Raw genomic sequence first — 25,590 nt, forward strand, 5'->3', positions numbered from 1 at the left:
ACACTCTCATATACAACACAGGCACCCCACGGCACACTCTCATATACAACACAGGCACCCCACGGCACACTCTCATATACAACACAGGCACCCCACGGCACACTCTCATATACAACACAGGCACCCCACGGCACACTCTCATATACAACACAGGCACCCCACGGCACACACTTGTACAACACAGGCACCCCACGGCACACTCTTGTACAACACAGGCACCCCACGGCACACTCTTGTACAACACAGGCACCCCACGGCACACTCTTGTACAACACAGGCACCCCACGGCACACTCTTAAACAACACAGGCACCCCACGGCACACTCTTAAACAACACAGGCACTCCACGGCACACTCTTATACAACACAGGCACTCCACGGCACACTCTTATACAACACAGGCACTCCACGGCACACTCTTATACAACACAGGCACTCTACGCACACTCTCATACAACACAGGCACTCTACGCACACTCTCATACAACACAGACAAGTCCCTTACACTGTTAGCTCATAGATATGACTGAATAATAGACAGGGAGCAACAAGTATTTGTAAACGGAGCATACTCAGATTAGACAAAGATAATCATTGGAGTCCCCTCAGGGATCAGTACTGGGCCCTGTTCTTTTTAATATTTTTAATAATGACTTGGAGCAAAGATTAAATAGCAATCTCTCTATTTTTGCAGATGATATCAAGTTGTGTAAGGTCATTAGGTCAGTGCAGGATGAATTTCTTTACAAGGGGATTTACAAAAAATAGAAGAATGGAAAATGAGGTTTAATACTGGAAAATGGAAAGTTCTACATTTTGGAATTAAAAATAAGTAGGCAACCTATTATTTAAATGAGACTAGACTTAGAAAATAGAGGAGAAAAGAAATTTGGGAGTACTTATAGATAACAAGCTAAAGATGTGTGCACAGGGCAGTGGCTTCTAAGGCTAATAAGTTATTGATGCAAGAGGGAAAAGCATAATTCTGTCACTATATAAATCCTTGGTAAGACCTCACCTTGTGTATGGAGTGCAGTTTTGGGGACCAATTTCTAAAAAAGACATTGCAGAAATTGAGAATTTAAGCTTTAAGGAGAGGTTAGCCATACTGGGTCAGTTTTCTCTAGGGAAAAAAAGGTGCTTGAGAGGTGACATGATTACTTTATATAAATATATTCAAGGCCCATATACAGATATTGCTGAAGCTCTATTTATTCCAAGAAAAGTGTTTGTGGTGGAAATCTCCAGCAATGTAAACATTTTTTCACTGTAAGAGCAATTAAATTGTGGAACTCCTTACCTAAGGAGGTAGTAAATACCAATGCCTTATATACTTTTAAAATGGTTTAGATTCAGGGATATGATAGCTGGTGTTAAACAAGTCACCTTTTTAATGGGGTTAATTTAAGATCAACTGGAGCTTTTATTGTTGATAAATTAAGATTTGTATAGGTTGAACTCAATGGACTTCTGTCTTTTTTTCAACCTCATCTACTATGTTACTCTCATACAACATACAATACATAACCCACACATGCAATCCTACAACACACACACCCCACACACGCACTCATACAACACACACACACACCCCATACAAACACTAATACAACACACACACACCCCACACACGCACTCATACAACACACACTCATACAACTCGCACACCCCACACACACACTCATACATCACTCACACCACACACACACTCATACAACGTACACACCACACACACACTCATACAACACACGCACTCATACAACACACACACACCCCACACACGCACTCATACAACACACACCACACACACTCATACAACACACATCACACACGCACTCATACAACTCGCACACCCCACACACGCACTCATACATCACTCACACCACACACGCACTCATACATCACTCACACCACACACGCACTCATACATCACTCACACCACACACGCACTCATACATCACTCACACCACACACGCACTCATACATCACTCACACCACACACACACTCATACATCACTCGTACCACACACGCACTCGTACCACACACGCACTCGTACCACACACGCACTCTTACAACACACGCACTCTTACAACACACTCATACTACACACGCACTCATACAGCACACACCCCACACACGCACTCATACAGCACACACCCCACACACGCACTCATACAGCACACACCCCACACACGCACTCTCATACAGCACACACCCCACACACGCACTCTCATACAACACACACCCCACACACGCACTCTCGTACAACACACACCCCACACACGCACTCTCGTACAACACACACCCCACACACACGCACTCTCGTACAGCACACACCCCACACACACGCACTCTCGTACAGCACACACCCCAAACACACGCACTCTCATACAGCACACACCCCAAACACACGCACTCTCGTACAGCACACACCCCAAACACACGCACTCTCGTACAGCACACACCCCAAACACACGCACTCTCGTACAACACACACCCCAAACACACGCACTCTCGTACAACACACCCCCCAAACACACGCACTCTCGTACAACACACACCCCAAACACACGCACTCTCATACAACACACACCCCAAACACACGCACTCTCATACAACACACACACTCTCATACAACACACACCCCACACACACGCACTCTCATACAGCACACACCCCACACACACGCACTCTCATACAGCACACACCCCACACACACGCACTCTCATACAGCACACACCCCAAACACACGCACTCTCATACAGCACACACCCCAAACACACGCACTCTCATACAGCACACACCCCACACACACGCACTCTCATACAGCACACACCCCAAACACACACACACTCTCATACAACACACACCCCAAACATACACACTCTCATACAACACACACCCCACACACGCACTCTCATACAACACACACCCCAAAGTTGCGACCCAGTAATAGGTCCCGACCCGTGGTTTGAAAAACCCTGGTATAGTGTATAAAGCTATGCTGGAAGGCAGGTATAAACATGTCCATTAACTTTGTGTGATCTGTGCAGTGATGATGACACTATGTACTGTAATATCTTGTGTAAAACTGCAGTAACATCAGTGGTGATGTTGTGCTATGTGTGCAGTTACTATTTGCTTTTATGCAGCTAGTTACATGTTTAACCCCTTTGCATCACTATAGATCAGCATTTATTTAAAGGGACATTTATCTGCTAGATATAACTACAGTAGCACAGTTACTACTTACCATGTTATTATTTTTCTTCTTGTGCCTGCAGTTCTCTTTAAAGCTGTTCTCTTATTTTAACCCTTTGCAAGTGCTGGTTACTGAAGCTCTGCATCTTCACAGTAGGTGCTGCCATCTTGGATATTGAGTATACTCACACACTGTGGGAGAAGTGGTGGCCATTCACAGATCAGTGATATAGTTGTCTTCAGTGTAGAGTGCACAATACAGAATGGAAGCTCTGTATTGTTTATTTTTATGTTTTTATATGTAACTTTTAAACCTTATTAACAAAAAAAACTGCAAACATGAAAAGTTTCTGTTTTCTTTTGTGTAAACTAACCCAAAGCGCATAATACAGCTGTCAAACAGCAGTAGCACCACGAATCTGTGAAAGCTCACTGCTTCTATCACAGGATGCAACAATACGCGCTCTACAAGGTGGCGCCGCCCAGTCTAAAGATGCAGAGCTTTACCAACAGGCGTTTGCAATGGGTTAAAGGGACAGTCTAGGCCAAAATAAACTTTCATGATTCAGATAGGGCATGTAATTTTAAACAATTTTCCAATTTACTTTTATCACCAATTTTGCTTTGTTCTCTTGGTATTCTTAATTGAAAGCTTAACCTATGAGGTTCATATGCTAATTTCTTAGACCTTGAAGGCCACCTCTTTTCAGAATGCATTTTAACAGTTTTTCACCACTAGAGGGTGTTAGTTCATGTATTTTATATAGATAACACTGTGCTCGTGCACATGAAGTTATCTGGAAGCAGGCACTGATTGGCTAAACTGCAAGTCTGTCAAAAGAACTGACATAAAGGGGCAGTTTGCAGAGGCTTAGATACAAGAGGTTAAAAGTATATTAAATATAACTGTGTTAATTATGCAAAACTGGGGAATGGGTAATAAAGGGATTATCTAGCTTTTAAAACAATAAAAATTCTGGTGTAGACTGTCCCTTTAAATAAGGGAATGGCTTTAAAGAGAGCTACAGAAGGAAAAAGTCAAGCATGGTGCATAGTAACCATATTACTGAAGTTGTAACCAGGAGTTTAATGTCTCTTTAATGATTAAATGCTGTAATTAACTGGCCTCAGACGTCATTCTATGTTTGTAGAAGTACTTAAGGGGACAGTCTGCACCAGAATTTGTATTGTTTATAAAGATAGATAATCCCTTTATTACCCATTCCCCAGTTTTTAATAACCAACAGTTATACTAATACACGTTTTACCTCTGTGATTACCATGTATCTAAGCCTCTGCAGACTGCCCCCTTATTTCGGTTCTTTTGACAGACTTTAATTTTAGCCAATCGGTGCTGACTCCTGGGTAACTCTACGGCATGAGCACAGTATTATCTATATGGCACACATGAACTAACGACCTCTCGTTGTGAAAAAATGTCAAAATGCATTAAAATAAGAGACGGCCTTCAAGGTCTTAGAAATTAGCATATGAGCCTACCTAGGTTTAGTGATGTCGCAAACTTAAAATTTTCCTTTCGCAAACGGCGAACGCAAACTTCCGCAAATGTTCGCGACCGGGCGAACCGCCATTGACTTCAATAGGCAGGCGAATTTTAAAACCCACAGGGACTCTTTCTGGCCACAATAGTGATGGAAAAGTTGTTTCAAGGGTACTAACACCTGGACCGTGGCATGCCGGAGGGGGATCCATGGCAAAACTCCCACGTAAAATTACATAGTTGATGCAGAGTCTGGTTTTAATCCATAAAGGGCATAAATCACCTAACATTCCTAAATTGTTTGGAATAACGTGCTTTAAAACATCAGGTATGATGTTGTATCGATCAGGTAGTGTAAGGGTTACGCCCGCTTCACAGTGACAGACCAAACTCCCCGTTTAACGCACCGCAAACAGTCCATTTGCACAACCGCAAACTCCCCATTTGTACAAGGTTGGATACCAAGCTAGCCATGTCCCGTTCCTTGTCCTCACTGATGTCATTGAAGATCTCTTCCTCCACCCAGCCACATACAACACCAAGGGTCCCCGAAAGGTGACAACAAGCCCCCTGGGATGCCTGCTGTGTTTGGTCTTCCACCTCCTCAAAGCCACCTTCCTCCTCTGACTCCTCTTCTTAAGACTCCTCTCTCTGCGTTATGATAAGGTGTGTTAAGTAGTACTATTCCTATCAGTTTAATCCCTGTTCCGTCCCCTATCAGGGGACGTGTATATGGCATGGATTTTAGGAACTGGGAGATGGAAAAAGATGCTTGGTCGGTCCTCCTACTTCAAATTTGGGTCACTGCGCGTGCAATCGTGGCCGGACTTTTAGCCGACGGACATTTGGCCGAAACACAAGTGGCTGTCAGATAATAGTCCGGCCACGAGATAGATAGATTTGATAGATAGATAGATACATAGATTAGATAGATAGATCAATAGATGCAATAGATACATTTGATAGATACGATAGATAGATTTGATAGATAAATAGATAGATTTGATAGATAGATCATTTCCCAGACAGAGAATTACAAGACGTGGGGTCTGGGACCCATGGTAAGGTTCCCAGAGGCAGTTGCGGCGCCAGGGGACGTGTATATGTCATGGATTTTAGGAACCGGGAGATGGAAAAAGATGCTTGGTCGGTCCTCCTACTTCAAATTTGGAGCACTGCGCGTGCAATCTACTGTGCCACCAGATATGAGTGGTGTGTTAAGTAGTACTATTCTTATCAGTTTAATCCCTGTTACGTCCCCTATCAGGGGACGTGTATATGGCATGGATTTTAGGAACCGGGAGATGGAAAAAGATGCTTGGTCGGTCCTCCTACTTCAAATTTGGGGCACTGCGCGTGCAATCGTGGCCGGACTTTTAGCCGACGGACATTTGGCAGACGGACATTTGGCCGAAACACAAGTGGCTGTCGGATAACAGTCCGGCCATGAGATAGATAGATTTAATAGATAGATACATAGATTAGATAGATAGATCAATAGATACATTTGATAGATACGATAGATAGATAGATAGATACGATAGATAAATAGATAGATTTGATAGATAGATAATTTCCCAGACAGAATTACAAGACGTGCGGTCTGGGACCCATGGTAAGGTTCCCAGAGGCAGTTGCGGCGCCAGGGGACGTGTATATGGCATGGATTTTAGGAACCGGGAGATGGAAAAAGATGCTTGGTCGGTCCTCCTACTTCAAATTTGGGGCACTGCGCGTGCAATCTAATGTGCCACCAGATAGGAGTGGTGTGTTAAGTAGTACTATTCCTATCAGTTTAATCCCGGTTACGTGCCTTTTTTTTTTTGGTTTGCTTTTTGAAGCCACAGTGCAGCACCAGAGGCCAGAAAAAGTTGGCATGTACACATGCCTGAAAAATTCGGTATTGATTTAGCCGCTGCTGTAGCAGCGGCCAGAAAAAAGGATGTTTGTTTCCCAGGCAGAACGTGCCCTAAAACATTGCGGCTTGAACCCTAGTTGGTAGCAGATAAGTCACGCAAGTCATCCGGCATTCGAAGATAAAATACAGCAGCGTGTGGACCATTTTTAGCCCAATGCAGCTCATCTCATCAGGCCTTTTTTACTCTAATGTATCGCCCAATGTCAGTCCCTTCGGATCCATCCCTCATTCATCTTAATAAAGGTGTGGTAATCTAGACTTTTTTGACCTAGGCGACTTCTCTTCTCAGTGACAATACCTCCTGTTGCACTGAAGGTCCTTTCTGACAGGACACTTGAAGCGGGGCAGGCCAGAAATTCTATTGCAAATTGGGATAGCTCAGGCCACTGGTCAAGCCTGCACACCCAGTAGTCAAGGGGTTCATCGCTCCTCAGAGTGTCGAGATCTGCAGTTAAAGTGAGGTAGTCTGCTACCTGTCGGTCGAGTCGTTCTCTGAAGGTGGACCCCGAAGGGCTGTGGCGATGCATAGGACTTAAAAAGCTCCGCATGTCCTCCATCAACAACACGTCTGTAAAGCATCCTGTCCTTGCCGGCGTGGTCGTGGGAGTCGGAGGATTACTTTCACCTCTTCCCCTGTTAGTTTACCGTTGTGCTGTGACATCACCCTTATACGCTGTGTAAAGCATACTTTTTAATTTATTTTGGAACTGCTGCATCCTTTCCGACTTGCGGTAATTCGGTAACATTTCAGGCACTTTATGCTTATACCGGGGGTCTAGTTGCGTGGACACCCAGTACAGGTCGTTCTCCTTCAGCCTTTTTATACGAGGGTCCCTCAACAGGCACGACAGCATGAAAGACCCCATTTGCACAAGGTTGGATGCCAAGCTACTCCTGTCCCGTTCCTCGTCCTCAGTGATCTCACTGAAGGTATCTTCTTCCCCCCAGCCACGTACAACACCACGGGTACCAGATAGGTGACAACGAGCACCCTGGGATGCCTGTTGTGGTTGGTCTTCCTCCTCCTCCTCCTCAAAGCCACATTCCTCCTCTGACTCCTCTTCCTCACAATCCTCTTCCAGCGTTGCCGCTGGTCCAGCAAGCGATGCTGATAAGGCTGTTTCTGGTGGTGATGGTGACCACAACTCTTCCTCTTCACGCTCATCTACGGCCTGATCCAGCACTCTTCGCAGGGCACGCTCCAGGAAGAAACCAAATGGTATGATGTCGCTGATGGTGCCTTCGGTGCGACTGACTAGGTTTGTCACCTCCTCAAAAGGACGCATGAGCCTACAGGCATTGCGCATGAGCGTCCAGTAACGTGGCAAAAAAATTCCCAGCTCCGCAGAGGCTGTCCTAGCACCCCGGTCATACAAATACTCGTTAACGGCTTTTTCTTGTTGGAGCAGGTGGTCGAATATTAGGAGTGTTGAATTCCAACGTGTCAGGCTGTCGCAAATCAAGCGCCTCACTGGCATGTTGTTTTTCGCCGCTGGATATCTGAAAAGTGAGCCATGGCCGTGTAGGAACGCCTGAAATGACCACACACCTTCCTGGCCTGCTTCAGGACGTCCTGTAAGCCTGGGTATTTATGCACAAAGCGTTGTACGATCAGATTACACACATGCGCCATGCACGGCACATGTGTCAACTTGCCCAATTTCAATGCCGCCACTAAATTACTTCCGTTGTCAGAAACCACTTTGCCGATCTCCAGTTGGTGCGGAGTCAGCCACTGATCCACCTGTGCGTTCAGGGCGGACAGGAGTGCTGGTCCGGTGTGACTCTCTGCTTTCAGGCAAGTCAACCCCAAGACGGCGTGACACTGCCATATCCGGGATGTGGAATAGTACCTGGGGAGCTGGGGGGGTGCCGTTGATGTGGAGCAAGACGCAGCAGCAGAAGAGGACTCAGCCGAGGAGGTTATGGAAGAGGATGGAGTAGGAGGAGTAGAGGAGGTGGCAGCAGGCCTGCCTGCAAGTTGTGGCGGTGTCACCAACTCCTCTGCAGAGCCACGCATTCCATGCTTGGCAGCCGTCACCAGGTTTACCCAATGTGCAGTGTAGGTGATATACCTGCCCTGACCATGCTTTGCAGACCAGCTATCAGTGGTCAGATGGACCCTTGCCCCAACACTATGTGCCAGACATGCCATTACTTCCTTTCGCACAATCGAGTACAGGTTGGGGATTCCCTTTTGTGCAAAGAAATTTCGGCCGGGTACCTTCCACTGCGGTGTCCCAATAGCTACAAATTTTTTGAATGCCTCAGACTCCACCAGCTTGTATGGTAAAAGCTGGCGGGCTAAGAGTTCAGACAAGCCAGCTGTCAGACGCCGGGCAAGGGGGTGACTTTGTGACATTGGCTTCTTACGCTCAAACATGTCCTTGACAGACACCTGACTGTGGGCAGATGAGCAGGAACTGCTCCGGAAGAGAGACGGAGTGGCGGATGGTTGAGAGGGGGCAAGGAGGACAGCAGTGGTTGACGTGGCTGAAGATGCTGGACCAGGAGGAGGATGGCGGCTTTGAGTTTGTGTGCTGCTTCTACTCATGTGTTGATCCCATAGGCGTTTGTGATTTGCGATCATGTGCCTTCGCAAAGCAGTTGTACCTAGGTGGGTGTTGGACTTCCCACGACTCAGTTTCTTTTGGCACAGGTTGCAAATGGCATCGCTGTTGTCAGAGGCAGACACACACAAAAAATGCCACACTGCTGAGCTCTGCGATGACGGCATTCTGGTGGTGGCAACAGCATGCGTTGATTGGCGTGCTGTCTGGCTGACCCCGGGTGCTGATGCATGCTGTCTGACTGTGCCACTAGCTCCTTGCGACGACCTCCCCCTGCTTCCAACTTGTCTCCTCCTCTCTGTCTCCCCATCTAAACTGTCCCCCGTTCTTCTTCTCTTCTAGCGGGCACACACGTGACATCCACGGACGCATTGTCATCAACCGCTTCACTTGTATCTGACAAATCAACAAAGGAAGCAGCAGCGGGTACAACATCATCATCATCACAACGTACGTCCATGTCTGTAATGCTGCCTGACTGAGACATATCACTGTTATCTACATCCTCTGTCAATGATGGTTGCGCATCACTCATTTCTTCGAACTGATGTGTAAATAACTCCTCTGACAGATCAAGTGAAGTGGCTGTGGTGCTAGTGTTGGTGGTGGCGGCGGCAGGCGGGCGAGTGGTAACTTGAGAGGTGCCCGAAGATAAGCTGGAGGAGGATGGTGCGTCAAGGTTCGGAGCGGAAGCTATAGAAGATTGGGTGTCCTGTTCGAGTTCATGGGAGGTGGCTTCTGAACACTGGGAATTATTCTAGGGCCAAAGGGATTCACAGCACCACGACCACGACGGCACCTGCGGGGTGGCCTGCCTCTGCCTGTCATTTTTTTTTAAATGTACACTTACACTACTATTAAACAAGATATGAGTGGTGCCACTGGGCAAGTGGGCACAGTATACGCTGTGAGCCTGATACAAAAAAGCAGACTGATGTTTCACAGTCCAAAAAGTTTTTTTTTTTTTTTTTAAATGTACACTTACACTACTATTAAACAAGATATGAGTGGTGGCACTGGGCAAGTGGGCACAGTATACGCTGTGAGCCTGATACAAAAAAGCAGACTGATGTTTCACAGTCCAAAAATGTTTTTTTTTTTTTTTAATTTACACTTACACTACTATTAACCCTTTAAGGACACAGCAACAATTGTTTTATGACGGAAAAATTCCGTCATATGTCCTTAAGAGGTTAAACAAGATGAGAGTGGTGGCACTGGGCAAGTGTGCCCAGTATAAGCTGTGAGCCTGACACAAAAAAGCAGACTGATGTTTCACAGTCCAAAAAGTTTTTATTTCTCCAACATAGGTGTGTCCGGTCCACGGCGTCATCCTTACTTGTGGGATATTCTCTTCCCCAACAGGAAATGGCAAAGAGCCCAGCAAAGCTGGTCACATGATCCCTCCTAGGCTCTGCCTACCCCAGTCATTCTCTTTGCCGTTGCACAGGCAACATCTCCACGGAGATGGCTAAGAGTTTTTTGGTGTTTAAATGTAGTTTTATTCTTCAATCAAGAGTTTGTTATTTTAAAATAGTGCTGGTATGTACTATTTACTCTGAAACAGAAAAGAGATGAAGATTTCTGTTTGTAAGAGGAAAATGATTTTAGCAACCGTTACTAAAATCGATGGCTGTTTCCACACAGGACTGTTGAGATGAATTAACTTCAGTTGGGGGAAACAGTGGGCAGACTTTTGCTGCTTGAGGTATGACACATTTCTAACAAGACTTGGTAATGCTGGAAGCTGTCATTTTCCCTATGGGAACCGGTAAGCTATTTTCTTAGTTTAGTATAAGAATAAAGGGCTTCACAAGGGCTTTAAAGACTGGTAGACATTTTTCTGGGCTAAAACGATTACTTTATAAGTATATTTAGTGGATTATAACTATAAATAGTTCTTTTAATTTTGGGGATGTATTAAAAAAACGGCAGGCACTGTATTGGACACCTTTTTCACTGGGGGCCTTTTCTAGTCATAGGCAGAGCCTCATTTTCGCGCCACTAATGCGCAGTTGTTTTTGGAAAGCAAGGCATGCAGATGCATGTGTGAGGAGCTAAGAACCACTGAAAAAGCTTATTGAAGGCGTCATTTGGTATCGTATTCCCCTCTGGGCTTGGTTGGGTCTCAGCAAAGCAGATACCAGGGACTGTATAGGGGTTAAATGTAAAAACGGCTCCGGTTCCGTTATTTTAAGAGTTAAAGCTTTCAATTTTTTTTTTTTTTTTTGCAAAACATTTTTTATTGAGGTTTTAGAAAATGTTACAATCAGAATCATCGGTAGATAACAGTAACATTATAGTTAGACATACAATTTTAGCATAGAATTATAGTGGAGAGGCAGTGCTATAATAATATAACATAAAAAGAATTGAAACAGTAATAACACTGTGTCTATGTAGTGGATGGCTTAGAACTATAACTCCACTCAACTGTAAAAGGGTATATCATTACACAAAAAGGGCCCAGTAAGTGGAAGTGACAGTCTAGGGGAAATCAAACCAGTATGTCCATAGGAATTCTGTAGAATGTGTAACAAGACCTCGATTTTATAATATGAAGTGAAAAAGAACGTTGATGGTCCCCCTATTGCGATAGATAACATGAAATAGTTTATTCAAGTATAAATGGGGCAATAGCGGGGAGTTGGTATTATGAATTTTTGGGGGAAGGGAGATGCAGCGGGCAAAAGCCGCTCTAGATTAGATAAGGGGGGAAGGAGGGGGGGGGACGGAGCCAGATAGGATGTCAGACAAGTGAAATCAATGAGTCACTAAGTGTTGGGTATAAAACCGGTAGGAATATCGTCTTTCGATGTTACATTTATATTTAAGGGAGGAAAGCTGAGGTATTTTGCTCTATTTCAATATATATACTATATATTAACATTATGTAGTAGGTTAGTCTATTACATAGAGTAGAGATAAATGAGCTGCAAAGAATAGGGGGAAGGAGTGTATGAGAAATGTTACAGGGATGTTACAGACAATAATATAACCTGTCCGGAGAACAGTAGTTAGGGTGGCGTAATGACTGAGAGTATGAAAAGGGCATGGCATATCATTAATCCTATTTATACCAAGTGGGTTTTCTAGTCTTGGTCATGAATAGGGCTATGTTCAGGTGCTAAATAAGAGTGTTAAAAAAAACTACCCATTCAGAGATTTCAAATGATATCTAGTGTTAACATAGCTATTGTCAAACTATATTTCCATAATAATAAATGGACCTGAGCTCTATAGGTAACTTTGTGATAAATCAAAGGGAGAGTCAGCCCCAGGGTCTGCTAAATAGCACATTGGTAATCCCCTAGACATATAGTAGAGTCTCGCGTTACATTAGAAAAAGTGTGTAATCAATTAAAAGACTACAAGGGAGTTATAGACTTCTGGTTGTGGAGCCCCTGTTACAAAATATAGGTGTGGTATTATGTTGGCTCATGAGACTAGATAGAGTGGGCGAATTGGGTTTTAGAAAATACGGTCTGCTAATAATACACTTAGTGTGAGGAACAGATTTTCAGTATTTGTAGCTGCAACTGGTTAGTAAGTCAGTTATGGTATCAAGTCTGGAGTAGAGCTCATTTCCCATAGGGTTATGTTACACTAATACAGTCACACTCAAATTCTAGGTACATGTGGAGTAAGGCGATTATATTATTTAAACTGAATGAATACATGAAACAAACGCAAGAACAGATAGAGGATAGAGGCACATTTGACCATAAAGCGAAGCAATTTCTTAGTTTTGGCATATCATCTAATGCATAATATATGAGGACCACAGTTTGTAGAACAAACAAAATACATTGCACACAAACATTACAGATGCGGTGTTCAGAATAAACAGCCAGTCAGATTTCTTAAATGAAGTGCTGCAGACCTAAGTATTGCGAGTTTGTAAGAGCCCCAGCTTAAATAATAAGAATATGTATGTGACTGTGGGCTATAGCTGAATAGATGGTCATGCGCGTACATTCAACTTAACTTTACAGGAATGAGGAGTATAAGACCAAATAAACATATCCATACATAACAATGTTAGTTGAAGTCTTAAGGCATAGGGAACTTGGTAAGACTTGTCTCTGAATTTACAGGAACAGGTGTAGTAGACAAAAGGGAGTGTTGTAAGGCTTGTTAAAGCAGTCTCTCACCCTCCTGACTGCACTTTGAATGTTTGACCGATAGCGGTTTTCAGCAGACACTCGCCAACAAAGTCAGAGAGAGGCCCTCTCAAGGGCCAGCGCATTGTAGGGCTTGTAGATCTCAGCTTAATCTCTGTAGGGAAGAGAGAGATCTGTGCGTCATATCTAATATAAACTGCCTGTCCTGTGTCCCACAGCCACCTCAAGAACTGACACGGATCTTTTGCAAGAGCACAGTAAGCATAGAAAGCGCTCCAACAAAGCGCAACGTCAGAGCAGTCCCCCATAAAGCAGGCTTTAATCCATGTGTCACCCAACCACTCGTAAGTGAAGAATACATAGGAGCTGTCTTTGTTCATATAGTGGGGACCATAGGAGTGCACAGCAGATAGCTGATGAGTCTGGGGCTGTGTGATATGACTGGGCCGCACAGGCCGTTCTGTGTGAGTGTATACAAGCGCCTCATCGGTCGGGCAGATTGAGTCTGCTGATGGTTTCCTCCTCGTTCTGAGGTCTCGCATGTCGCTCTGAGATCTGTCAGGTAGTGCCGCTATGTCGGGTCTGAAATTAGATTTGTCTGTAGTATCCAACGTAGCGTCGATGGGGCTTAGTGCAAGAGAGTGGGCTATGGGCTCACATGCAGCCCGGACTAGTATCCTGTGAGGGAGTTGCAGTACTAGTGTGTCTCTCATAGCGATCAGATCACGCTTTAGCTCCCAGTAAGAAGCCTGAAATAAAAGCTCCATCTTATCCTCCCATCTGTCTAGAGAATCCATAATGATCTAAGATGGCGATTCGCGCCCCTATATTAAGGCCCTTGACACCGGCACTTGACACCAGGAGCCGTTCCTCTGCAAAGCTCAGGATTGACTGTCTTAATACATAGATGGGAATGAAAGTGCAATAAATATCCAAAATAATAAGTGAAAGGATGCTCCTTATAAAGGAATATCTTCGCTTTGTAAGATTATAGATGAGGAGCTCTAGAGATGCACTTCCATTCACTCTGTTAGTTGGCTCCGCCCCCCAAAGCTTTCAATTTTGGTGTGCAATACTTTTAAGGCTTTAAGACACTGTGGTGAAATTTTGGTGAATTTTGAACAATTCCTTCATACTTTTTCACATATTCAGTAATAAAGTGTGTTCAGTTTAAAATTTAAAGTGACAGTAACGGTTTTATTTTAAAACGTTTTTTGTGCTTTGTTATCAAGTTTATGCCTGTTAACATGTCTGAACCATCAGATAGACGATGTTCTGTATGTTTGGAAGCCAAGGTTCCTCCCCATTTAAATATATGTGATGAATGTGACATAGTGTCCAAACAAAGTAGGGACAATGATTCCACTGATAATGATGTTGCCCAAAATGATTCCTCAAGCGAGGGGAGTAAGCATGGTACTGCATCTTCCCCTTCTGTGTCTACACCAGTCTTGCCCACACAAGAGGCCCCTAGTACATCTAGTGCGCCAATCCTTCTTACTATGCAACAATTAACGGCTGTAATGGATAATTCTATTAAAAACATTTTGTCCAAAATGCCCACTTATCAGAGAAAGCGCGATTGCTCTGTTTTAGATACTGAAGAGCATGAGGACGCTGATGATAATGGTTCCGACATACCCTCACACCAATCTGAAGGGGCCAGGAGGGAGGTTTTGTCTGAGGGAGAAATTTCAGATTCAGGAAAAATTTCTCAACAAGCTGAACCTGATGTTATTACTTTTAAATTTAAATTAGAACATCTCCGCGCTCTGCTTAAGGAGGTGTTATCTACTCTGGATGATTGTGACAATTTGGTCATTCCAGAGAAGTTATGTAAGATGGACAAGTTCCTAGAGGTCCCGGTGCCCCCGATGCTTTTCCTATACCCAAGCGGGTGGCGGACATTGTAAATAAGGAATGGGAAAGGCCCGGCATACCTTTTTGTTCCTCCCCCTATATTTAAAAAATTATTTCCTATGGTCGACCCCAGAAAGGACTTATGGCAGACAGTCCCCAAGGTCGAGGGGGGCGGTTTCTACTCTAAACAAACGCACTACTATCCCTATAGAAGATAGTTGTGCTTTCAAAGATCCTATGGATAAGAAATTAGAGGGTTTGCTTAAAAAGATGTTTGTTCAGCAAGGTTACCTTCTACAACCAATTTCATGCATTGTTCCTGTCACTACAGCAGCGTATTTCTGGTTCGAAGAACTAGAAAAGTCGCTCAATAAAGACTCTTCATATGAGGAGGTTATGGACAGAGTTCAAGCACTTAAATTGGCTAACTCTTTTATCTTAGACGCCACTTTGCAATTAGCTAGATTAGCGGCGAAAAATTCAGGTTTTGCTATTGTGGCGCGCAGAGCGCTTTGGCTAAAGTCTTGGTCAGCGGATGTGTCCTCCAAGAACAAATTGCTTAACATCCCTTTCAAAGGTAAAACGCTGTTTGGCCCTGACTTGAAAGAGATTATTTCAGACATCACTGGGGGAAAGGGCCACGCCCTTCCTCAGGATAGGTCTTTTAAGGCTAAAAATAAGCCAAATTTTCGTCCCTTTCGCAGAAACGGACCAGCCTCAAATTCTACACCCTCTAAGCAAGAGGGTAATAGTTCTCAAACCAAACCAGCCTGGAGACCGATGCAAGGCTGGAACAAGGGTAAGCAGGCCAAGAAACCTGCCACTGCTACTAAAACAGCATGAAGTGTTGGCCCCCGATCCGGGACCGGATCTGGTGGGGGGCAGACTCTCTCTCTTTGCTCAGGCTTGGGCAAGAGATGTTCAGGATCCTTGGGCGCTAGAAATAGTTTCTCAAGGTTATCTCCTGGAATTCAAGGAACTACCCCCAAGGGGGAGGTTCCACATGTCTCAATTGTCTTCAAACCAAATAAAAAGACAGGCATTCTTACATTGTGTAGAAGACCTGTTAAGAATGGGAGTGATTCATCCTGTTCCATTAAAAGGAGAACAAGGGATGGGGTTTTACTCCAATCTGTTCATAGTTCCCAAAAAAGAAGGAACATTCAGACCAATTTTAGATCTCAAGATTCTAAACAAATTTCTCAGGGTTCCATCGTTCAAGATGGAAACCATTCGAACAATTCTTCCTACCATCCAGGAAGGTCAATTCATGACCACGGTGGATTTAAAGGATGCGTATCTACATATTCCTATCCACAAGGAACATCATCGGTTCCTAAGGTTCGCCTTTCTGGACAAGCATTACCAGTTTGTGGCACTTCCATTCGGATTAGCCACTGCTCCAAGGATTTTCACAAAGGTACTAGGGTCCCTTCTAGCGGTGCTAAGACCAAGGGGCATTGCAGTAGTACCTTACTTGGACGACATACTGATTCAAGCGTCGTCTCTGTCAAAAGCAAAGGCTCATACGGACATTGTCCTAGCCTTTCTCAGATCTCACGGGTGGAAAGTGAACATAGAAAAAAGTTCTCTGTCCCCGTCAACAAGAGTTCCCTTCTTGGGAACAATAATAGACTCCTTAGAAATGAAGATTTTTCTGACAGAGGCCAGAAAATCAAAACTTCTAAGCTCTTGTCAAGTACTTCATTCTGTTCTTCTTCCTTCCATAGCGCAGTGCATGGAAGTAATAGGTTTGATGGTTGCGGCAATGGACATAGTTCCTTTTGCACGAATTCATCTAAGACCATTACAACTGTGCATGCTCAGACAGTGGAATGGGGATTATACAGACTTGTCTCCGACGATCCAAGTAGATCAAAGAACCAGAGATTCACTCCGTTGGTGGCTGAACCTGGACAACCTGTCACAGGGAATGAGCTTCCGCAGACCAGAGTGGGTCATTGTCACGACCGACGCCAGTCTGGTGGGCTGGGGCGCGGTCTGGGAACCCCTGAAAGCTCAGGGTCTATGGTCTCGGGAAGAATCTCTTCTCCCGATAAACATTCTGGAACTGCGAGCGATATTCAATGCTCTCAAAGCTTGGCCTCAACTAGCAAAGGCCAAATTCATAAGGTTTCAATCAGACAACATGACGACTGTTGCATATATCAACCATCAGGGGGGAACAAAGAGTTCCCTGGCGATGGAGGAAGTGACCAAAATAATTCAATGGGCGGAGAATCACTCCTGCCACTTGTCTGCAATCCACATCCCAGGAGTGGAAAATTGGGAAGCGGATTTTCTGAGTCGTCAGACTTTCCATCCGGGGGAGTGGGAACTGCATCCGGAAATCTTTGCCCAAATAACTCAATTATGGGGCATTCCAGACATGGACCTGATGGCGTCTCGTCAGAACTTCAAGGTTCCTTGCTACGGGTCCAGATCCAGGGATCCCAGGGCGACTCTTGTAGATGCACTGATAGCGCCTTGGACCTTCAACCTAGCTTATGTATTCCCACCGTTCCCTCTCATTCCCAGGCTGGTAGCCAGGATCAATCAGGAGAGGGCTTCGGTGATCTTGATAGCTCCTGCGTGGCCACGCAGAACTTGGTATGCAGACCTGGTGAATATGTCATCGGCTCCACCATGGAAGCTACCTTTGAGACAGGACCTTCTTGTTCAAGGTCCATTCGAACATCCGAATCTGGCTTCACTCCAACTGACTGCTTGGAGATTGAACGCTTGATTTTATCAAAGCGTGGGTTTTCAGATTCTGTCATTGATACTCTTGTTCAGGCTAGAAAGCCTGTAACTAGGAAAATTTACCATAAAATATGGAAAAAATATATTTGTTGGTGTGAATCTAAAGGATTCCCATGGAACAAGATAAAAATTCCTAAGATTCTATCCTTTCTACAGGAGGGTTTGGAGAAAGGATTATCTGCAAGTTCTTTGAAGGGACAGATTTCTGCTTTATCTGTTTTACTTCACAAAAAACTGGCGGCTGTGCCAGATGTTCAAGCTTTTGTTCAGGCTCTGGTTAGAATCAAGCCTGTTTACAAACCTTTGACTCCTCCTTGGAGTCTCAATTTTAGTTCTTTCAGTTCTTCAAGGGGTTCCGTTTGAACCCTTACATTCCGTAGATATTAAGTTACTATCTTGGAAAGTTTTGTTTTTGGTTGCAATTTCTTCTGCTAGAAGAGTTTCAGAGTTATCTGCTCTGCAGTGTTCTCCTCCTTATCTGGTGTTCCATGCAGATAAGGTGGTTTTGCGTACTAAACCTGGTTTTCTTCCGAAAGTTGTTTCTAACAAAAACATTAACCAGGAGATAGTTGTGCCTTCTTTGTGTCCGAATCCAGTTTCAAAGAAGGAACGTTTGTTACACAATTTGGATGTAGTTCGTGCTCTAAAATTCTATTTAGAGGCTACAAAGGATTTCAGACAAACATATTCTTTGTTGTTTATTCTGGTAAAAGGAGAGGTCAAAAAGCAACTTCTACCTCTCTCTCTTTTTGGCTTGAAAGCATCATCCGATTGGCTTATGAGACTGCCGGACGGCAGCCTCCTGAAAGAATCACAGCTCACTCCACTAGGGCTGTGGCTTCCACATGGGCCTTCAAGAACGAGGCTTCTGTTGATCAGATATGTAAGGCAGCAACTTGGTCTTCACTGCACACTTTTACCAAATTTTACAAATTTGATACTTTTGCTTCTTCTGAGGCTATTTTTGGGAGAAAGGTTTTGCAAGCCGTGGTGCCTTCCATCTAGGTGACCTGATTTGCTCCCTCCCATCATCCGTGTCCTAAAGCTTTGGTATTGGTTCCCACAAGTAAGGATGACGCCGTGGACCGGACACACCTATGTTGGAGAAAACAGAATTTATGCTTACCTGATAAATTACTTTCTCCAACGGTGTGTCCGGTCCACGGCCCGCCCTGGTTTTTTTAATCAGGTCTGATGAATTATTTTCTCTAACTACAGTCACCACGGTATCATATGATTTCTCCTATGCATATTCCTCCTTTACGTCGGTCGAATGACTGGGGTAGGCGGAGCCTAGGAGGGATCATGTGACCAGCTTTGCTGGGCTCTTTGCCATTTCCTGTTGGGGAAGAGAATATCCCACAAGTAAGGATGACGCCGTGGACCGGACACACCGTTGGAGAAAGTAATTTATCAGGTAAGCATAAATTCTGTTTTTTTTAAATGTACACTTACACTACTATTAAACAAGATATCAGTGGTGGCACTGGGCAAGTGGGCACAGTATACGCTGTGAGCCTGACACCAAAAAGCAGACTGATGTTTCACAGTCCAAAAATGTTTTTTTGTTTTTTTTTAATTTACACTTACACTACTATTAAACAAGATATGAGTGGTGGCACTGGGTAAGTGGGCCCAGTATAAGCTGTGAGCCTGACACAAAAAAGCAGACTGATGTTTCACAGTCCAAAAAGTTTTTATTTTTTTAAATGTACACTTACACTACTATTAAACAAGATATGAGTGGTGGCACTGGGCAAGTGGGCACAGTATACGATGTGAGCCTGATACAAAAAAGCAGACTGATGTTTCACAGTCCAAAAATGTTTTTTTGTTTTTTTTTAATTTACACTTACACTACTATTAACCCTTTAAGGACACAGCTTTCAGTTTGGTTAAACAAGATATGAGTGGTGGCACTGGGCAAGTGGGCCCAGTATAAGCTGTGAGCCTGACACAAAAAAGCAGACTGATGTTTCACAGTCCAAAAAGTTTTTATTTTTTTAAATGTACACTTACACTACTATTAAACAAGATATGAGTGGTGGCACTGGGCAAGTGGGCCCAGTATAAGCTGTGAGCCTGACACAAAAAAGCAGACTGATGTTTCACAGTCCAAAAAGTTTTTATTTTTTTAAATGTACACTTACACTACTATTAAACAAGATATCAGTGGTGGCACTGGGCAAGTGGGCACAGTATACGCTGTGAGCCTGACACCAAAAAGCAGACTGATGTTTCACAGTCCAAAAAGTTTTTTTTTTTAAATTTACACTACTGTTACACCAGATATGAGTGGTGGCACTGGGCACGTGGGCACAGTATACGCTGTGAGCCTGGCACACACAGGCAACTGCAATTAGATTACACTAGCAGATTGATGTTTCACAGTCAAAAAAGGTGTTTTTTTTTTGTTTTTTTTTAATTTACACTACTGTTACACCAGATATGAGTGGTGGCACTGGGCAAGTGGGCCTGGCACACTCTGGCAGGCAGGCAACTGCAATTAGATTACACTAGCAGACTTATGTTTCACAGTCAAAAAAGTTTTTTTTTTTTAATTTACACTACTGTTACACCAGATATGAGTGTTGGCACGGGGGAAGTGGGCCTGGCACACACGCAGGCAGGCAGGCAGGCAACCACAATTAGATTACACAAGCAGACTGATGTTTCACAGTCAAAAAAGTTTTTTTTTAAAAAATTTACACTACTGTTACACCAGATATGAGTGGTGGCACTGGGCAAGTGGGCACAGTATACGCTGTGAGCCTGGCACACACGCTGGCAGGCAGGCAACTGCAATTAGATTACACAAGCAGACTGATGTTTCACAGTCAAAAAAGTTTTTTTTTTTTTAATTTACACTACTGTTACACCAGATACGAATGGTGGCACTGGGCAAGTGGGCCTGGCACACACGCTGGCAGGCAGGCAACTGCAATTAGATTACACAGGAAAAAAAAAAAACAGACTGATGTTCTAGCCCTAAAAAGGGCTTTTTGGGGTGCTGTCCTTACAGCAGAGATCAGATGAGTCCTTCAGGACTGTAGTGGACACTGAATACACTAGCCTAGCTATCAATTTCCCTATTAAATCACCAGCAGCTACACTGTCCCTCCTCTCACTAACAATGCAGCTTCCGAATGAATCTAAAACGGCTGCTGTCCAGGAGCTGGGAGGGTCTGCTGCTGATTGGCTGGAATGTGTCTGCAGACTGTGAGATACAAAGTTTACTCAATGATGACGAATAGGGGGCGGATCAAACATCGCATATGTTCGCCCGCCATTGCGAACAAGCTATGTTCGCCGGGAACTATTCGCCGGCGAACAATTCGTGACATCACTACCTAGGTTTAGCTTTCAACTAAAAATAGCAATAAAACAAAGCAAAATTGATGATAAAAGTAAATTGGAAAGTTGTTTAAATTTACATGCCCTATCTGAATCATGAAAGTTTTATTTTTGACTAAACTGTCCCTTTAAATCAACAGTAACACATTTAATGTGTAGGATGATGTGACATCTTTATACGAATTACTGTGAATGCTCCTGTGGTGACACTGTGTGTGTATATTAATATCTGCAGCAATGCTTTGCTGGAGCTGTGTTGTGCATAAGCGTTTAATAACTGCCATGGCTGTCTTCTGAGTATGTAGCGCAATGTCTCCATTTAAGCTGCGCTGTTTATCCAGCAATGTCTAATGTGGCCCTGTTCTGTATGTGTGATATGTTTCTCTTGGTTCTGTACTGTAATGGCTACCTCTCTTGCAGGAAATCGAGCAGAGGTTACAGCATCAGGCATCTTTATCTCCTGGCACTCCACCTGCTGTCTCCAGCAAGCAAGATAGCATTATCCGGCATCACACGCTGCGACAGGTATATGTGAAAGGGGTGTCTTATCTCAGGGAACTGGGAGGTACCACTACCTCAGGGCACCAGGGTAACCACTACCTCAGAACTCCAGAGGAGACCTCCGGCTCAGAATACTGGGGAGACAACAACATGAACTTTTATGCCTCTCCATTACAGGCCACACAGCCACAGAATGCCCTGCAGAGAGGAATTCCCACTGCTCGTTCCATGCTCTCCAACTTTGCACAGGCCCCACAGCTACCAGTGGCAGGAAACCTTATGGGTATGGCAGGTAAGTTAGCAGGAAACACATTGACCATGGGGTTTGTTTGCCAAATGTGTACCTGAGAACAAACATCACGTGTCATATATAGTGGAGTACAGGAACATGCTTTATATTCACAGGGGGCACGAGCTCTATACTCTGATACATTCCCAGCACATTTTGATGAGTTGCTGAAAATACTGCCACTTGCATCATACACATCAGATTGCATAGAAAACACATTCAGTGGGTATCAAGAAATGAACCATGTACAAGGGAACACAAAACATACAGGTACCATGTTTACAGACGCACACAGACAGCACGCACACACAATATTTACTTTTAATACATATTTAGTGAGTGTTCGAAAACACACAAACCAGGTATGCATAGGAACAGGTGTATTTTATTATATGTAGAATAGCAGTGGTATTGTGACCTGTAAATCCAGGATGATCACCCTTCTTGCTATCTCTGGGAAAGAGCTATATTAGGCATGAAGTACTACATTAACTTAGAGAAACTGAGATTACGCATTCAAGTTTTTTCATGTGTTCCATTTTTATCTTAAAATTATTATAGTGATAACTGATAATTTATTTACTGATCCTTTTTTTTTTCTTTTCTTTCAGAAGCATATATTTTTTGGGAAACATTCTGTTGTACTATGAAGTACCACTTTTATGTCCCTTTAAAAGTAGTTTTATTTCTCTCTGATGCATATGAGAGAGCAGCAAATAAGCAAGTTAAAGCATTTTATATATATACATATATATATATATATATATATATATATATATATATATATATATATATATATAATGTTGAATAGCCGGTAGCCCAGCACTCCAACCTCTGTGCACATATAGTGACCTGGGTGCAGTCCTCAATGAACAAACATACAACTTTGTAGTAAAGGAGGGCACTCACAGGGTTTGAGTAATCCAATAATTTATTTTAAACACAATGCATGAAAAGTCATAGTCAACGTTTCGGCTCTATCTTTGAGCCTTCTTCAAGACTAATTTTAAGTCTTAGTACGTCTAACCAGCCGTACTAAGACTTAAAATCAGTACTAAGACTTATGTATATATACAGTATATTTCTTTCATGTAAGTGGCAAGAGTCCATGAGCTAGTGACGTATGGGATATACACTCCTACCAGGAGGGGGCAAAGTTTCCCAAACCTCAAAATGCCTATAAATACGCCTCACACATACCCTAGATTTAACTTTGCCTCTCATGGAGGTGGTGAAGCAAGTTCTAAGCATATTGAAGCCCAGTTCCTCTGAGGGATGTAAAGGGAGTATTGCCTAATGATGCCATGTTTTCACCTATGGGAAATCTATTCTAAGGCTCTCTGTAAATCGGTCGCACGGATTCATCTGCTGCCTCCCTTTACAGATCGACATTATACTCCTCTACCATTACCTCTGCTAATATGTTTCAGTACTGGTTTGGCTGTCTGCTATATGTGGATTGGTGTCTTCTGGTAAGTATATTTCATGTTTAAGACACTCTCAGCTATGTTTGGCACTTTCTTATAAAGTTTTAAATGTATATTGTATATATTTTCCATAAGTAAGGTCTGAGTATTTCCCTTTGCAGTCTAACAGTTTCAGCATGGAAATTGTGTATGGGAGTTTTTTTAGGCTTACCTGGGGTTCAAGTTAATTTTAACTTGGAGTCTAATTTTTTTTTTTAAATTTTCGTGTGCTTAGGCTTGTGATGACGCAGAATGTTACTTTTTATTGCAACATTTTGGCGCGAGGTTGCGTCTGTTATGACGTGTGTAGTGTCATTTAATTTGTTTAGCTTTGGCTATATTAAGTCTCTCCCTCTTTTGCTCTCTGCTCTCATTTGATTCATAGAGGGCTAGGTTGCTTGCTTTTGATTTTACTTTTGTATAAGATTTTTATCATAAACATTTTTTCCCATTCCTGAAACTGCTATTTTGAGGAAATTGGATATTTTGTTTAAATGTTATTTTTTTTCTTTTTTGTTACATTTTGCAAGATGTCTCAAACTGCTCCTGCCCCTGATTTTACTGTAGGAACCAAGCTGCCTGAACACAATTCTACCAAAGCTTAGTGTGTATGTTGTAAATTAGCTGATTTTCAGCTCAAATATTTTGCACTTGTTATGAAAAATTATTACATGCTGATAATGTTTCTATAAGTACAAATAAATCTACTGTTAAACCTTCACAGTCTAATGTACACAATATTGCTGCAGCCATAGAGAAGGCTATGACTGCTATTCCGCCTTCAAATAAACGTAAAAGGTGTCTCCTAACTTCTCTTAAATATGATTAAGTTTGTATTGATAGACAGCATACTGAAGTATCTTCTGCTGATGAGGATTTCTCTGGCTCAGAGGATCCTACTTCAGAGACTAAAATTGATAAATCAACCTTTCTTTTTAAGATTGAATATATTCGTTCTTTATTAAAGGAAATATTATTTACTTTGGGTATTAAGGAATCTAGTCCTCTTGATAACAAGAATAGCTAACGTTCTGTTTTTAAAACTTCTGAGGTTACTCCTGATTTTTTTTCTATTCCAGATGCTATTTCTCCAACATAGGTGTGTCCGGTCCACGGCGTCATCCTTACTTGTGGGATATTCTCTTCCCCAACAGGAAATGGCAAAGAGCCCAGCAAAGCTGGTCACATGATCCCTCCTAGGCTCCGCCTACCCCAGTCATTCTCTTTGCCGTTGTACAGGCAACATCTCCACGGAGATGGCTTAGAGTTTTTTAGTGTTTAACTGTAGTTTTTATTATTCAATCAAGAGTTTGTTATTTTGAAATAGTGCTGGTATGTACTATTTACTCAGAAACAGAAAAGAGATGAAGATTTCTGTTTGTATGAGGAAAATGATTTTAGCAACCGTCACTAAAATCCATGGCTGTTCCACACAGGACTGTTGAGAGCAATTAACTTCAGTTGGGGGAACAGTGAGCAGTCTCTTGCTGCTTGAGGTATGACACATTCTAACAAGACGATGTAATGCTGGAAGCTGTCATTTTCCCTCTGGGATCCGGTAAGCCATGTTTATTACGATTGTAAATAAGGGCTTCAAAAAGGGCTTATTAAGACTGTAGACTTTTTTTTGGGCTAAATCGATTGATTATTAACACTTATTTAGCCTTGAGGAATCATTTTTTCTGGGTATTTTGATATAATAATATCGGCAGGCACTGTTTTAGACACCTTATTCTTTAGGGGCTTTCCCAAAGCATAGGCAGAGCCTCATTTTCGCGCCGGTGTTGCGCACTTGTTTTTGAGAGGCATGGCATGCAGTCGCATGTGAGAGGAGCTCTGATACTTAGAAAAGACTTTCTGAAGGCGTCATTTGGTATCGTATTCCCCTTGGGGCTTGGTTGGGTCTCAGCAAAGCAGATACCAGCGACTGTAAAGGGGTTAAAGTTCAAAACGGCTCCGGTTCCGTTATTTTAAGGGTTAAAGCTTCCAAATTTGGTGTGCAATACTTTTAAGGCTTTAAGACACTGTGGTGAAAATTTGGT

The 25,590-nt window shown here is 43.2% G+C and overlaps 1 protein-coding gene across 4 annotated transcripts in view; it reads left to right on the forward strand.

The window, feature by feature from the left end:
* Window positions 1-25,590, forward strand: part of GATAD2B (GATA zinc finger domain containing 2B) — a 305,557-nt gene that overhangs the window by 264,743 nt on the left and 15,224 nt on the right. For all 4 annotated transcript variants that reach the window (XM_053704182.1, XM_053704199.1, XM_053704175.1 and 1 more), the window contains 2 exons: window positions 21,713-21,817; window positions 21,971-22,085. In XM_053704182.1, coding sequence (XP_053560157.1) covers window positions 21,713-21,817; window positions 21,971-22,085 — 220 coding nt within the window. The remainder of the gene's footprint in view (window positions 1-21,712; window positions 21,818-21,970; window positions 22,086-25,590) is intronic.

This window comes from Bombina bombina, chromosome 1 (genome assembly GCF_027579735.1).
Source record: "Bombina bombina isolate aBomBom1 chromosome 1, aBomBom1.pri, whole genome shotgun sequence".
In the NCBI taxonomy this organism is placed as follows: domain Eukaryota; kingdom Metazoa; phylum Chordata; class Amphibia; order Anura; family Bombinatoridae; genus Bombina; species Bombina bombina.